The sequence below is a fragment of the Orbicella franksi genome, chromosome 14, assembly GCF_964199315.1.
Source record: "Orbicella franksi chromosome 14, jaOrbFran1.1, whole genome shotgun sequence".
In the NCBI taxonomy this organism is placed as follows: Eukaryota; Metazoa; Cnidaria; class Anthozoa; order Scleractinia; family Merulinidae; genus Orbicella; species Orbicella franksi.
This window is the reverse complement of record NC_138158.1, coordinates 18,364,571-18,381,270: the sequence shown is the minus strand read 5'-3', so window position 1 is coordinate 18,381,270 and position 16,700 is coordinate 18,364,571. Positions and strand designations below refer to the sequence as shown.

The 16,700-nt window shown below is 39.4% G+C and overlaps 2 protein-coding genes across 3 annotated transcripts; both read left to right on the top strand.

The window, feature by feature from the left end:
* Positions 1-445: 445 nt before the first annotated feature.
* LOC145468231 (uncharacterized) lies at positions 446-2,834 on the top strand. The gene is made up of 2 exons (XM_081451899.1): positions 446-1,175; positions 2,040-2,834. Exons 1-2 carry the CDS (start codon positions 446-448, stop codon positions 2,111-2,113), a joined length of 804 nt encoding a protein of 267 aa, XP_081308025.1. The 3' UTR covers positions 2,114-2,834.
* Positions 2,835-5,052: 2,218 nt separating this feature from the next.
* Positions 5,053-16,680, top strand: LOC145467514 (uncharacterized). 2 transcript variants are annotated; one of them, XM_081451059.1, is made up of 6 exons: positions 5,053-5,171; positions 7,677-7,811; positions 10,129-10,182; positions 10,651-10,720; positions 12,124-12,765; positions 14,528-16,680. In XM_081451059.1, exons 2-6 carry the CDS (start codon positions 7,680-7,682, stop codon positions 15,196-15,198), a joined length of 1,569 nt encoding a protein of 522 aa, XP_081307185.1. In that variant the 5' UTR covers positions 5,053-5,171; positions 7,677-7,679; the 3' UTR covers positions 15,199-16,680. The 2 variants fall into 2 exon arrangements, with proteins under 2 accessions (XP_081307185.1, XP_081307186.1); XM_081451060.1 differs by having other exon boundaries at positions 7,179-7,811.
* Positions 16,681-16,700: the final 20 nt, after the last annotated feature.

Sequence of the window (16,700 nt, the reverse complement as noted above, 5' to 3'; positions counted from 1 at the left end):
CCCAAACTTTCACGAGTGTTTCTATAACTCGATAGAAACATGGAGAACATGTTTTGTATTTCTTAATTTTTATTACCAAAACCGTGTCCTGGTCACGTGACTGGTCAAATATGGCCGTGATTTGAAATTCTTGCAGGACTTTTCGATGCAACAAACCTGTGTAAAACGCTTATACTTACAATATGACCGTTGGATACCTTACTTAGCAACGAATTCATGACCAAATGGTTTATAACGCACGTGCACAGCCATTTTTTGCCCATCAGACCTTTTTTTGGTGACGTTCTTTTTTCTATTTGTAAAATCGCCCTCGTTAAAAATTCAGTCGGACGATTAGGGAATTTATCACGTAACAGGTGGCCTGTCAGGTATTATGCAAAGCAAACGTCAAATAAACGAGCAAGATACCATTACCATTAATAATAAATGATAGTTTTATCTAAACATGGGTTCCAGCATTTGTTCTCGGTTACGAAAGTGGAGGAAAAGCCTGTCGAAAAAAAGGACCAAAGACGAAGAAACTGCCTCTTTGAAAGTCGATGAAGAGGGTGTTAGTGAAGACGAGTTCGCGACAGAAAAGTTAAGGGAAATTATTCGCGAAGAAGATGATGGCATGAAAGTTGTCCTCTATACTAATGGAGATTTAGAGGAATTAATAGCTGATCTGGAAGAACAGCTTCAAAAGCTTCGTTTCAATAAACCAGAGAGAGAAAAACTGTGTTTGGACCTAGGGCACGCCTACTTCAAATTGTGCAAGTTTCAAATTGCCAAAGATTACTACGAGCAGTATTTCAATCTTGTGAAACGACATCGTTCGTTGCCGCGTTTGCAAAGAGCATACTGCAACCTTGGTTGCGTTTACAGGAGGTTAGGAGAGTACGACAAAGCTGCGGAGTTTTTAGAGAGTGGTTTAGCGATTGCTGAAGACCTTCAGGATTCGAGGTGCCAAGGAAGGCTGTATAACAATTTAGGAAATATTTGCGAAATGCAGAAAGACTTTCAAGGTGCCATTTATTACCACTCGAAGCGACGCAAAATGGCTGAGGTTTTAAAAGATGGCGACAGTGAAGCGAAGGCCTGTGCGAGTATCGCTAATGCACATCATTGTATGGGAAATTTGAGGAAGAGTATTGCCTACTATGAAAGAGTTATCCTGTGGTTAAAGAGAAAACTAGGTAGGTTATACCTGTACGTGCTTGGTCAAAATTATCACGGTACAAAACGCATGATCACCCATGAGAGTTTCTCTGATATCTAAAACCTGATTAAGTTTGTATAAAATGTACAAAAGAATAAAAAAATTAAGAGCGAAAATTTCAGTGATGATTTTCATGTTTGAAGATGCTTTATAGAAATGAGGTACAGCCCGATTAGAGCGATTAGTGGGCATGATCAGTTAATAGACCATTTTACATGTACAGTTGTCTGCTTTAGCGACCTGTTCTTTGAATGGCAGCGAGGCTGCAGGTGACCTAATTTTGATACAGAACTCACCGCTATTGTTGAGTAAATCAAGTTGTTTTTATGCTAACTAGTTTGTATTTAAATGAAAAAAGTAGAGAGGTTTGTGTCTAAGTAAGGTCACCTCCAGCCTCGCTTGCATTCATAGGCCAGGTCACTAAGGACACAACTGTAAAATGGCCTATTGCAAGACCTGCATATTGTAAGTCAGTAATTTTGAATTAGACTCTTCTATACATGCAAGTTTTCTATAGGAGCGTTTGCTCTGGGCGATTGAGAATCATCACCGTTAATTTGTGGGGCAATTTCCGTGGCTTGAAGGCTATGACGTTTTGGAAACGCTCTCGTGTATTTTACCCACCCACCCCCTACCCTCCTCCCTCCCTCCTACGAAAAGTGCGCAAACTCAAACTTACCTCACTACTATGAGATTTGCAATTTTCTGTTTGGCTATATCCTTTTTCAAATGAAAAAATAAACTTTTCCCCTAATTATCCACGCATGTCCATATAACCTTAGCCTCTTAATTCTCAGCTTCAATATTCTTCTATTTATATTATTTTAATTAAAAATTGCAGCCTATGAGGAAAGACAGGGAAACAGATTAGATCTTGTGTCAAAACAGCCCATGGAAGATGAGCAGTGGGTGTAAATAATAAATGTAACGGACCTACCAAGCAGTCTACACAACGACTTTTATTAACCGTGCGGAGTTTTTGAAACAAAACGTTTCACTGTGCTCAAGATGTCAAGTAAGAAACGTTATGGCTGATCAACAAACTGACGTCACAGTCTCCGTGATACATGTATGTTTGCAATGTCGATCCCAGGCTCTCTTTCCATTGCTTCCCTTGTCGATTGAGAGCCTGGCAAAGAGGTTGATATTTTGGTGTCACAAACTCTATCCCCGTTGCTTATCGTATTTATGTGCCATCTTCGGAAGAGTGTATATACTAATTGAGCCTTGACTCCATTGGATAAGAACTAATTTCCTAATATATTCAGTTTTTATTACCAAGTACGTACGCGAACTGAAATAAACTCGTCACTTCATTATATTTTTATTATCCCTGAAGAAGGCTTATGTTAATAGCCGAAACGTTGGGCTTTTAAAGATTTTCAATAGCTTTTCTCAACCGGTGTAACATTTTTATATTTATCATGCAACCACCCGGTTACAAATCAGCTTTTTTTAATGTAGTTTTTTTTTTTTTTTCTAATGGATATTTTAATTGGCTTATTTTCACTTCAGTGCTAAACGCTGCATTTTATCTTCTCGAAACTTTAAACTATCTTGCTTCGTTCACGCTTTCAAAGAAAGCTTAAATGAACATAAAACTATATATTCACGTCATTTGAACCATACAATTTTATAAACATCGCTTCGTTATTCAATAGTTAAATGAATACAAAAATAACTAACTGTAAAATAGGATTATTTTGTTACTACAGGAGGTTTTTTTTTTTCAGTTCGTTGGTTTATCATCAGATTTTAGAGATGAAGTTGTACGCTTAACTTTCATACAGTATGGATGGTTTCGAGAGATCTGTAATGAAATCTTTGAATTCTCTTTCGCTCGAATTCTCTTTCTGTCCAATAAAGCTTGGGCCACCTCAATGAATAGTTTCTTTCCAGGCGATTTAATTCAATTTCCCCACTAGCATCCACACCACGTTAAACCTGTGTTCACATCGAAGACCCCCCGTCCTCCCTCCGGGCTTGGAGCTCAGGGTCCCCATCTTTCAATGATTAAGCGCGATCTACTCCCGCGGAAGGGGGGTACTAAACTAATTTTTTTTACGGGGAGGCTCCTCCCCCTCGCCCTTTTATACACCATTTTTACCGAAAAGATTCCTCTTTTGTATGCCTTTTATTAGAAACGTACCCCCTTCACTTACCTCAGTACTTAAGAACACTGTAACTGCTGTAACCGGCCCGTCTTATGAATCTGAGTCTTATTAGTCTCTTGTCATTTTCATGTAGTGGCAAATAAATTAAATGATACTGCCATAACTTGCGTCTGTTCGAAATATTCAGTATTTCCTAATATTTACTATTCTAGCGCTACCTCCGGTCCCTCAGCGGTAAGCTAGGATGCTTGATAATCTCTATATTAAAAGGGAAAAGCAAAAATTAAAATTAATGTTTAAAACTTTAAATGATCAATCTCCGGAGTACCTGAAAAGCCTATTTAAACCATTCAGCACGGACTATGGACTCAGAAATATTGAAAACAAATTGGCTCTGCCTAAACCCTGTACCGATTTTTCAAAACCTACTTTCTGCTACAGTGGGGCACATTTGTGGAATAGCCTTCTATCTAACGTCAGAGCCATTAGGTCTTTTATTAACTTTAGAAATGAGATAAATCGCCAACTGTCCTCCTCGTACTCCCACACGGCAAACATGTAAATCAGTTTTTTATTTAAATCTCAATCTTGTAGCTGATGTTTTTACCGTGTCTAAATTAAGTGTGTATGTGTGAAGCCAGAGAAAGGAACACCTTTCGAGTGGAGCCTCCCCATATAGGCCAGTATATATCATGAGAGAATACCCTCCCCCCGGGATATACTTTCCCTTGCCTTATATCGCGTACCACCTAGAGAGTCAACCGAAAATTTAACCGTCAACCGTCAAAAACCGTCATTGAAAGTAGCCCCTCCCCACCCATCCCCCGTCCCCCTCATCAAGACCCTCTTGTAAGGATAGGTGACTGTTGCTGTTGTCGTGTCGGGCAATTTTTGTATCACGTGGGAGGGGACCTCCCCATCTTCAACAATGCCTCATTGTTTCGATGAACTAAATCTCAAATCCTCAATAGATCGCAGGATTCTGATCATAACAACTGGGGGAGTTTTTCAGCAGGTTTTTTCCAGTGTAGGCTCCGGGCTCTGGCTGGAAGGGTCTAGCTGCGGCTGGAAGTGCCGAGGAGGAACTGGCAGATAGCGAAGTGGCCGAGAGGGATTGGGATGTGGAGTGATCGGGCTCTTCTCTCCTCTTTCTTCTCGCTTTCTCTAGCTCTTCGCCCCATCCTTAAATAGAGAGCCTGTCCACAGGCTATTTCCAGTGAAACTTTCGGAACCTTTCGTCTGACAGAACTGCAGACCGCCGTTTTAAAAACCTTAGATGGTGGTTTTAAAACGTTCGGTCTCTATAGGAGTGAAGCCTCTCTTGGTTTATGGTAAACCTTTACAACTGGGTTCTACCGGCAAACAGGTTTTTCCAAGAAAGCGGTATTCACTAACGCCCAAGCCGGTTCCAGGATGCATTTCGCAACACTTCCACGCCGAAGGTTTTTTGAGTTCCACGCCACGCCCCCGGCAAACGACCAAAGTCCCAAACCGATCTGTTCGCTGGCAAAGTTTGGTCTCAAATGGATCGTGCACGATACCCGTTATCGACCAGGATACAATACTCTATATGGGTTATAACGAGAAGTTAAAACTTCAATTGCACGCCGCTACGCCGCAAAAATTGAAAGGCCACGCTGAAGCGTAACCTTGAAGGAGAAGCAAGAACGCATATGCCCGCGTCATGTCAGCGGCTTGGCTAGTTACCATTCTCCTCCCAGACGATTTGGAATATGGCGGCGCACACTTAGCGAAAGAACGCTTTCCTTTTCACCCAAGGGAAGAATTTCACGGCCATAACACCGAATTTTCACGATCCAAATATCAAAAGACACGCGAAAAGCTTCTGTCCTCAAACGGTGAGTAATAGATTTTGGTAGCTGGGTGAAGAAAGGTTTAAATTGGACCCATCTCGCTCGAACAAAATCTTAACTTCTCGATTTTCAATAGCTCGATTAACGATTTAATATACAGGAAGTGGTTATTACCCGAGCCAGTGATTTTGTTTTGATTATTTTTTGCCTTTGGAGACTCAATGAACTAAGCGAATGTTAGAAAGTTTATCTGGAAGGAGAATTGATATAATCAGCCCCGTTATAAACAGCCTTTCTCGGGCAGACATGTACTGAGCCAATTAAAGTTAATTCTAGCGTGCATTATAAAGCACATGCCATCAATTCTGTGACGAGGATCTGCCTTTTTATCTACGCTTACTCTAAGCAAAGCTTTTTTATTTATATGTTGGTAATTTTGTACTCTCTGTTGTATATCTGTTATTGTGGAGAGATTTCAATTATCATTATAAATACTACACCATTACCAACACTTACAGGTGTAAGACAATAACATCAACAGCAACAACAACAATACCGTGAATCTTTATCGGCTCCGAAAAAAATTAAATGGAAGATATTGCATTACAAGATCATTACATGGTACATTAGAAGCTGATGAATAAGATAGAAAGCTAAGAAAGTAAATATATGTTATTTGCCGACAGGACTGGAGGTCTGTATTGGGAAAAATTGTGCCCAAGGTCTTGAGTATGGCCTGAGGCCGCAGGCCACACAGGCCATACTCAAGACAGAGGGCACAGTTTTTCCTAATACAGACCGACCTAGGCTGGCAAATTGTTCATGTTAATTTTTTCCTGCAGTAAATTGGTTTTAATTACAAATGGGTTTGTTTACACCACGTTGTCACTGAATCTGCTTAAGTGCTCCCTACTAACGATTTGTGAACAAATCTTCACAACAAGCGAGTAACTCAGATACTAAACACAGAAAAATGTACTAAAGAACAGATTTATTCTTAACTACTGTATGTTAGAGTTATTTAATTCACCAGTTAAGTTCTCCAAAATAATTGTTTTTCTGGTGTGAAATTTTTTTGCAAAGTTTGGAGTTGTACTAAAAAATGATTTCTGTCAGTCATTGCTAATCACTTGAAATCAGACTTTTCTGCTGTAAATTGAATAGCAGAAAGCAACTAGGAAATTCGTTAAATGTCTTGCACATAAATTCTCTTGAATACAGCAATGATCAGAGAGGTAAACTCAACTGAAATTGACTCATTTTTCACTCAAAATTGAACAAGGAGAAAGATGCAGGATTATGTGTCATTACAGTACCAAGCTACATTGTACAAACAACCAAACAAACTCTCACAACTTCAAAACACTCTGTTAAATTTATAAATGCAGTGACTTTCCTTGCTAACGGAAGTGTAAAAAGGCAAAAACTTGACGACTACCACTAGTTTGTTCATGAAAATAGATCAACACAACGATTCTGCCTGCCATGAGTGGGCTGGATAAGAAAATTCCACCTGCTCCTAGAACCAATTAGATTGCAGGATTTGTTGAATTCCGCCTGCTCACGAACCTAGAAAATAATTAAGCTTGCTTCTACAATACTAATGAAATTAAATTTCTTGGTGTAATATGTCATGAGCTCTTTCATTGGAAGTTTCTTACTGATTGAACAATATCTTCATGAACACTAACCTAAGGTCCAAATTGTTATTTGTTCTTGATGCACAATCACGTTACTTGTAATTTCACAAGAGCTCCTATGATTTTCTTAGATAAGTAAATCACATTTTACAAATTGTAACACTTACATTAAAGGGCCTTTTGTAATCTTCTGATTATTTAGATTTTTGTGCCAACGGTTTAATTACAAGTCAAAGCTTGTTTCGATAGAAAATCCTGTTCCATTTACATGTAGATGTATATTGTGAGAACTGTTGAAATTATAGCTAGGTAATAAATTAAAGGTAATAATTAAAGGATTGTTTGTTACATGTACACCTGTATTTGTGGAACTTAGCTTTTCACAGTGTATTTCTTTGGGAATATTGTACAGACGGATTTGTCAGATTTGATGTTCTTGAGGAGGGGTATACAAAGGAGCTCGTTCCGCTCAGGGTCAGAGGTGGGACTATGAGGATTCCAAAGACAACAGATCATCTCTCTCCTCCTCCTCCTCCTCCTCTTCTTGTGTCTGCCGCAACCATGTCTCGTCAGATTCTCCTGTAGGCTATAGTGTCTCCCCTCATAACTCCTGCTGAATTTTGAAAGAAAAGCAGACTACAAGCAGTCTAGCAGAGGCCTCTTTTGTGCTGCATTGACTGCGTAGGCTGGTGGGAATAATGGACCTCCCTCCTCACTCTCCCCTAGGGAGCCCTCCCTCTCCCCTAGGGAATCTCTGCTAAGGAGAGAGATGGATTGTTATAAAGCTGCACGAGAAAACTTCAAATTATCCTGGTTGCATGTGGTTTCTCAGTTGTACACTTTCTATTAATTTAAAACCTTACATTACCTCTTGATCATTTGACTCTTGTGCCTTTCTAACAATTTGCAGAAGATGCAGTCTAATTCTTACCATAACAGACAGCCCCATGGTCCAAATGTTGAGTTATATCAGGAGGTGTTCAGAGTACTGGATGATCTCGGAATGGCAGACTTAAAACTGACTTTTCAGGAACATTGTATTCAGGTATTAAGAAGTATGTTTCTGATAATTATCGTATCTACAACAAAATTCTTGATCACAATTGGTTCTCAACGTGCCTATTAATTTTGTCACATAATCAGCATGCAATCAAGTGGGTGTCCAATTGCAGGACTATCCAATCTGAACTTTTTGTAATTGGATACCCACGTGATTTGCATAACAGTTACGCATGCTAAAATAATGGCGTCCTATGCAATGTTTGCTACAAATGTGAAAAGTGCTACAAATGTTTTCGCTCCAAAGAAGTTCTCTAAAGACATTTTTAATTCCGAAATTTGTTATAGATCACGATTCATTAGTAATAATATTGGACCTTGTGTTACACAATTCAGGGAGTAATTGTGCTCATAAATTCAAATCAGCTTCGTGCCTTGCACTCATCTGATTTGAAATTACTTGATGTACAATTACTCTCTGAATTGTACTACAATCGGTCCAATTACTATTACTAATTTGTAAGCTTTACAAAAAAATGTTTGACCAAAAATTAAACTGATGTGGGTTTGGGACTACCTTTTCTAACACACTCATCTTCTTAACCCTAGCAACAAATTGTCCACGGCAATTTTTGACTAACTACTAAGGTAGCTTTCTACTAGTCAGGTTTTCATACAGTATTTTTTTAAAACATGTCTCTCTACATCTCATCAGATCTGGGATGAAACTGAACTTGGGGATGTAAAATTAAATAGACTTGAGATATTTACCTTTAGTTAGCTAAAGTCATTTTTCATTTTGTTCAGTTTTTGTATCACAGCAGGAAACAAATTTTGAAATCCAGTTGCCCAGTGGTACAGTTCATGTACATGTATATTTCAGTTTTCAGTTGCCCCCACTAAAATATCATCAGTCATGTACTTGCTCAACAGATGCAACTAGATCATTTACCAGCTACTGTATTCCTGTATGATGTACATGTAAAGGGCACTTGGTCATTTCATAGAAAACTGTGCTATAAAAATTTTTAATATTATAATTGTTATATTATTATTAGTTGTATTGTCTATGATCAGTGATAGACTGTAACAGAGGATGAATGCAAGCAAAATATGCTTGGATTTTAAATTAATCCACGCCTACAACTCATTGTTTTGCTCATCTTGTAGTCTCAAGTTTTGAAATTGCTTTGATTGGAAGTTATCACTTACATTAGAATACTGACTGAGGTAAATTTTGAACACTTGCCCACTTGCCCACCAAACTTCCATTTTTACTTGCCCAAGAGCAAAATTTACTTGCCCAGGGCAACCAAACCTGGGTTTTTTCCTGCCCAGTGTATTCACACTGGCAAGTGTAAACTAATGGTAGGGATTCATTAAGGACCAGGCACTGGGCAAATTGAGCAGCTGTGAAAATGATTTTGCTCGCCTGGTTTGACCATCCAGAGGAAAGTTTTTCTTATAAAGAAGTTTGAATGTTCAGTACAAAATGTTTTGCTTTCCTGCTGAAAATGTTAATGAAAGCCCTGTAAACAGTTTAATGCTTAATTGATATTTCGTCAGATAGTTTAAGTATGGTTGCTTTTCACTAGCCAAAGAAGTTAGTACTTAGAGATTCAATATCAGATGTTGTGAGCCATAATGAGGAAAGCAAAAATACTGTACCAAAACCTGACAAGTAGAAAATCTTGCTGGTTAGAAAGTTGTTTTGGCCAGCAAAATCTAGCATATACAGTACAGTGGGCCAGCATATTTAAGTGTAGGGTTTGAGCTCTGATTTGTATGTACAGGCATACCCTGTGTCTGTATCAAGGGATAAATTAATAAATATTAAATTATAAGGCAGTGTGGCCGAGTGGTTAGATGGCCAGATTTGAAATCTGGAGGTTGCAGGTTCAATACTTCAAGTCTTACTCTGAGCACTTAACTGGTCAGTTGTTTCATGGTGGTCTGCCTCCCTCCAGTTGGGATTTTTAAGCCTATTATGTTTACAGTAGTTCATATATTATTTTGTTTCTGCCATTTTAAGTGGCATTCCTGTGAACTAGCTAGGTGTAGCTCTAAGCACAATGACCACTATAAACAACAACATTTTATAAGCAAATTGTTTATACTTGACCTTGTTTTTTCATCATTTCATGGATATGAATATAATCAGACCAGCTATCAGACAAGTCTAAAATGTGGTTTTCCTGTTTTCGTAACTTCAGACAGATACATGTAAATGCTCTTTGATTCATCTCATGGCTGTGCATGCACCATTTAGTCAATGAAACTGTACGTAATCAGTACACTGCAAATTTAAGGATTTACAGTACGCTTTTAAAATTGAATTTATTGTGTTTCATTTGTTTGTATAGGACCAGACACTCAGCTATGTTGAAACAGAAGATGAACTTAAACAAATCCTCAGGGTATGGCTGTTAGAATTGTAGTATTAGTATGTGAGACATACCATCCATTTCACGTCAGTTGTGAAATTAATATTTAGTTTATACTAATCTGCTCTTCGCTACTTTTTATGACAGTTTTTGAAAATGAGAATCTTTCAAATAATTATTTTCTGATGGGTTAATTAATTACATGTAGGTGGAGGCACGGTGTCCTAATAGAAGTACGCCAGACTCTGGATCAAGCTGTCTGGGCTCCTCACTTTTCTCTCACAGTGCCTCTCTCCATCCAAGTGTATTTAAATTTATGGGGACCAGCAAATTTAATTCAGGGGAGGGGGTTGGGGTGGGGAGGGTGACTCTCCAATGGACATGGATGCCAGACTCCCCCATCCTCTGGACCCTCCCCCATCCAGGGGGAGTAGAAATACTCCTAGTCAGTTAATGCTATGGAAAACAGCAAACTGTAATTTGCTATTTGTCTCATTTCAGGAAGTAGGAATTCCTCTTGGAAGGTGTATTCCGATAATGAAATCATGGAGTAAACGTTATTCTAATCAAGGTGAGTAAAACTTGTCACCCATTTACTCCTAAACTGACCAAAAACCAGGTTCCACGAAGCATGGGTCTTGTACCATTTGTGTAAATATACATAATCATACCTTTTTGGTGCACTTCGGCAGTATGTCAGGCAAGTTTGGATGAGCCATGGTTCATATTTTGGCAAGATACAGTGGAACCAAAATTACCCATGATTAGAACAAGTGAGTCTGGTATTCTTCCAAAGGGTACCAAGAATGGTATTATTTAGGTATTTACCGTACCCAATTGAAAATAATTCAGGCAAGTGACCATGATGTCGCATTCATATCAGATCAGTGACCTGATATTGCAGGATATCAGTACAGTAGATATGGCTTCTTACAAGCTAACTCCTGAATTATTTAATAACTGAATGAATTATTGTTAACTTTTTAGTGGACCTTACATTTCTCTGACATTTGAAATTGCATACAATTGCACAATTAAAGGCCTGCTGAAATTAAAACCCTGCTTACATGTACAAAATCTTTTTATGTCAGCCCTGAAGGTCAGTTAATACATGGTTATGGCTCTCTTTCTCTGAATCATACATCAGATAGAAAACATATTGTAAGCGCTTTCTGCTGTTGCTTTGTGCTGTGTTGCAAACAAATGTATGCCAAACTGTTTGTTTGACATTTTGCTGTGATCTGGTGCTGTTCAGTATCATTGTGCAATTGGCATTAAATCCCAAACTACCTGTATTTGCTGATTGTGGGACTACCCATTGGTTGATGCAGATTGTAAATCAGATCAGCATTAATCAGATCAGATGTACATGAAAGTCCATGGCATTTTTGCACAATTAAGTTGCTGATGAAATTGCATGTAGTAACAATAAAAGTAGTCAATAAGTAGTCGCTAAAAATAGTAACAGGTATTTTACATCAATGACTAAGGGACTGAGAAAATCAATTTTGCGGCTTACCCCTTGGGCAAGCTTTAATGGTGTTCAAGTCCGACGTTATTAGCCCCCCCAAATTATAGTACAGTTAATTCCCTCTAATTCAAACTCGGTTAATTGGAATTTATCTTTATTCTGAACACAAAACCATTTCGCTTAGATTTACCCTGCAGTCGTTTATTGTGGGCTATTTCAAACTATTTTGTTTCCCTGGAGAGTTCGAAATGGAGGGATTCAACTGTACTTCAAAAAAAAACAAAACATTTTGCCTGAAAACTTTACTTGCTCATCAGGCAAGCAAAGGACAGACTCCACGAGCCCCAGGCTATCAGACACTACTTTCATGGCATGCTGAATGGATCTAGAAGAAGGGCCATGTCTTACTAGTTTCCCTTCAAGCATCTCTTTGCTCACAGGTCCAAACAGAACTGCTAACAATTCATTTTTATGCATATACTGTTTTTCCCTTGCCACATTAGAACAATTTAAGAATCCAACAAAGGTTGCAACGGCAGATAAAGCCTCACAGACCTCTTTGGAAGCCATTGATGCAAGTATACAGACTGATGATATTTTCATTACTGCTGCCGACTATAACAGAATTCTTAACAACATGGCAGACATGAACAGTCAGCAAGAGTTACTTAATCACTACGCCGCCTTGGCCAGCGGTGAATATAACTTAAAACTAAATGAGGTCCATAGTGGGGCCCTATCTTCAGCTCAGGTCACTGCTTCCTACGGTACACAGCAGGTGGACCCTTATACTGCTGCACAAATGTGGTCCAATTTAAGTCAGTATCCAGAGTACGCTGCCAATGTATATGGAGCCTTCCTGCAGACCCCGGCTGCAAGTGTTCCAGCTAATATAGTTTCGGATGGTGCTGGAAATCAAGCGGTGTTTAATCATAATGTCGGTGGGGTAAACCATGTTACAACGGCACCTTCTCACGCGCCGACTCAAGAGGTGGTCCATCAACAGAGAGTGGCAGCCAGCATCCCTGAGCATAAAGATATAGTTGATGAGAGGGAGGATCTGGCGATTGAGCAATCATTGAAAGACTTTGAAAACATGGAACTGGAATCTCAACATTCTTATGCCTCTGCTCTGAATACAGCTGGTGAGTCGTGCTCATTCAAAGCTATTTTTGGGATGAGGGAGTTAAGACTACCCTGTGGGGCAGAGATTCCTAAATTTCTGCCTCTTAAAGTAGCAGGTCACTCCAAGAAACGTTTTTTTTTTTTTGTCAATGCGAATAGAAATCTCCCATTAAACTCTAAAGTGCAGGTTTTCCTTGTGAAATTCGTCCCCAAAGAAGCCCAAAATTTGACATCGTAGCCACCATTTTAAACAGTACTCAGCAGCCAGGCCGCGTTTTCGTTACGTCATTCCATCCTATTGATTTTGTCCATGGCTTCCGATAAACCTTTTAACTACCACTCTAGGTTATGGCTACTCTTGAGCCACATTATTTCGAGCCAAATGTGCTCCAAGCTCGGAAAATGATAGCATTGAAGACAGTGAATTGGATAATCGGTTGGAAAAAATACAGTTGGATGACCAGTCGGTTACAGGTTTTTCTGCTTACTGTGAATTTCGAGTTGGATAGAAGGACGTCACAGAAACACGGCCTGGCTGCCAAGTACAGTTTCAAAATGGCGGCGTCCAAAGTTGAATTTTGGGCTTCTTCCGAAATGAATTTCTTCAGGATAGCAGGCACTTTAGCTCTAGGCTGAAACTTCGGTGAGTGGAAAAACCCAGTGTTTACTTGCTATATGTGGAGACAAAATAGTAAGCTTTTTGGAATGACCTCCTTTAAGAGACAAGAGGGCTCGGCCACTCATAACTGCGTGATCATTTGATTGAGCACTGTCCATATTCAGGGACAATGTTCGTGTTGTTCAAGTTTTACATACAATGTTTAAAGTTATTACAGAAAGACTGAAAAAACATCTTGGAACATTTTTGTGAAAGAGTTCAAAGTTGGGCTTTTTTGCCTCCTCAAAACGGTAGTAAGCCACCTTTATACAGGTAGGTGCACGTAGCCTGTGAATGCAGATTTATTTCCAGTTGTCACTTGTCTCTGCCGAAAATAAGCAGAGATAAGCGACAGCTAGAAATACGTCTGCCGTCGCAGGCTACCCTCGGAGATAGCTTGTTTATTTTAGTTATTATTTCTTAATTGCTATCTACCTCCTGTTAATAAATTTTGTATAAACATTATTATCATAAGTTTTACTCTGTCTTATCTTTTTATCCAAAAGCGCATTTGATCATTTGTTTTCAAACCCATCACAAATAGATCAGCTTGGGAACTGGTGCCTGAAAGGTTAGCGAGAAGCAGAAGCCATAAGCCGAAGGGGAGGTATCCATGGTAACCCTGGAAGCGGGAACCACCCCCAGAAGCGGCCGCTAATTGGCACCGTTACGTTGAATGAATCAGTGGAAACAACTTACCTGACCCATACTTACCTAGAGGCCAGTAACTAAGAGGGAGGGAGGGGAAGGGGCGAGAATCCGCAAAGATTCGCTAAAACACAGAGCAAATGATCCGCAACAATCAGCTAGCAGCACTGCACGTGTAATGCAATGAGACGCAATAGCCCTGCAAGTCTCCAGAGGGCCGCCCCGCAGGTCACGTACTGTGAAGGGAGAAACCGATGACTCCATTGCTTTGAGTCTAACTTTGCCTAAATCATATTTAGCCACATGTAAAACGTGTCCTATGTAGGTTATAATTATTCTAATAATAATATTACACGTGTAATTTATTATTAAAATAGTTTTCTTATTTACGATCACTATAATTATACTAGTTTGTAATGATAATTATTGTAATAATACACAACCTGATGTTGTTATTGTTTTGCACGTGTTTACAGAGACCGCAGGACTCAGCCAGGACAGCCAACATAGTTATGCTTCTAATACAGATCACGCTTCTTATTATACACCAACGAGTCAAAGACCCCCACCAAGTTCTATCAGTCAACCACAGACCTGGCATACGCAATCTGCTCCGAGGCCAGCGCCGCCTGAGAAAGCAGAATCCAGCCACTTTTCAAAATGCGATGATATATCCGTAGAAAGTGGTACGTCAAGATTGCCGTCAAGTTTACAGAGTGTCGGCCCTCAGACCCTACAAGGCTATTTAGATAGTTTGCCAGAATCAAGGGAATACAAGGAAGCCATGCAGAGCAGAAATCCTAAGAAAGGCTGGAAACCGGTTGACGGAAAGCACATAACGTCTGGTAAAAAAGTGGCGTTCAAGCCAATATTTTGGGATAATGAAGGACGCATGCGCCATGGGACACGTGTTAGAGGCTCAGATAAATCCGAGGAGTGTTGGCGTCACGTGGAAGGCAAGGCCCCAGCAGGGTGCACCTTTGCGCACTCGCGTCTTGGGGACACCCTACAATTCATCTGTGTGAAATGCACTTATGAGAGAGGCCGCAATGATTGGTGCTCGGAGAAAACAAAGCATAAACAATACATTTTTAATCTTGGTGCGTATAGGAACTTAGAAGGTGGTATATGGAAGAAAACGTCTTAATGTTTAAAACAGTCTTGGTGGTACTGAATACTGGTCTCTTTTACTGTCGGAGGTAAATTCAGTTTTAAATTCATGTCAGGGAGTGGAGGGTAAGTCAGGAGAAGATGAAGTTTAAGAGAGTTAATCTTCCATCCTAAGATAATCCCTCCCAAGTTATTATTAGGCATGACACCCAGGTTATCCGCGGATAACGCTACCACGCGCGTTGCGTGGATACCACGCGCGTTCCGTTGGTACCACGCGCGTTGCGTGCATAGTTTCGTGGAGGATGAAAATGCGTGTAAAGCCGTTTAGTCTTGCCAGGTGAGTAAAATTCGTGTCACAGGGTTGGCTATTTCTAGACTCGCCTGGGATTTCCTAAACCGGGAGTGATCAACAACTACCTTGAGAGGGATTTTGTTGGGGATAAGGCCTTTATGGGGGATAAACTCTCACACTGTTCGTCCTCTGTAGAGGAAGTAAAGCGGTAGCTTTTTTTTTTTAATTCCTTTTCAGAGAAAAATTAACTTCCTACATTGTGTACGATTGTCGCCAGGAAAATTACAACAGTGTGACACTGTATTTTTGCTGGAGTGTAGCTTTGCGGATTATGTATTTTTTTTTGTTTGTTTGTTTTTTTTTGTTTGGGTTTTGTTTTTTGTTTTTTGTTTTTTTGTTTTTTTGAATGCTTCAAGAGATCTAATCTTGCCAGTAGGAGAATCCTTGTTCACAGTATTTACCTCATTAGCATAACAAATACAGTTTCTGATGGTGCTACAAATACGTTAACTCTGAATATTGAAAGGGCACAGTACGATTAACTGTCCCATGGAATCTGAGCCTGATGTATTGAATACTTTTTGGTTTATAACTCAAAATTTTACATAGAATGTACATGTATGAGCTCATTAGCACTTTTGCCACCCAGGCAGTTTGCAGCGTTTGGAAGCCAATCCTCCTCGAATATTACACCAAAAAAGCCAAATATTTCGCCAATTACTAAGTCTCACTACCCCTTGAAATGTTTGGAGTCAATTCATGGCTAGCGTGATGCCTTATCTACGCAAAGTCGTATGTTAATGAGGAAAAGTATAAACAGTGACGTCAGCAAAGATTCTCATATTGGAGAGACTGTTTCATTTTACAGGAGAGGCAACTTTGTCACAGTTGAATTACAGCAGTGAATTGTTGTTGATGCGGGTAATCGGAGAAAAGGTAAAAGAACGTAAATACCACGGTTGAAAAACACCATCCAGGATTTAATTTATTTTAAGTGTTGCAGAACAATAGCCTCTAGTTCTGATATGGCTGATTGGACCAATGATAATAAAGCAGGGATATCAACTTCACCGTTTAATGAATATTTAGATGATAAATGCTCGTTCACCCCTGTTGGCTTACCAGCGTTAATAATGTCGTTTTCCTTTTCGCCATGGTGGCATTCGTCTTTACAGTGCAGTTAATTCGTGTTAAAATATTTTTGCCGAAGGGTTTTTTTTTTTTTCAGATCATGAAAAAAACAA

Bases quoted from the DNA above. Each gene is read 5' to 3' on its own strand.
- LOC145467514 (XM_081451059.1), top strand. From the start codon at position 7,680: ATGCAGTCTAATTCTTACCATAACAGACAGCCCCATGGTCCAAATGTT. The intron at 10,183-10,650 runs GTATGGCTGTTA...GTCTCATTTCAG, and splicing joins AACTTAAACAAATCCTCAGG to GAAGTAGGAATTCCTCTTGG. The intron at 12,766-14,527 runs GTGAGTCGTGCT...ACGTGTTTACAG, and splicing joins CTCTGCTCTGAATACAGCTG to AGACCGCAGGACTCAGCCAG.
- LOC145468231 (XM_081451899.1), top strand. From the start codon at position 446: ATGGGTTCCAGCATTTGTTCTCGGTTACGAAAGTGGAGGAAAAGCCTG. The intron at 1,176-2,039 runs GTAGGTTATACC...TAAAAATTGCAG, and splicing joins GTGGTTAAAGAGAAAACTAG to CCTATGAGGAAAGACAGGGA.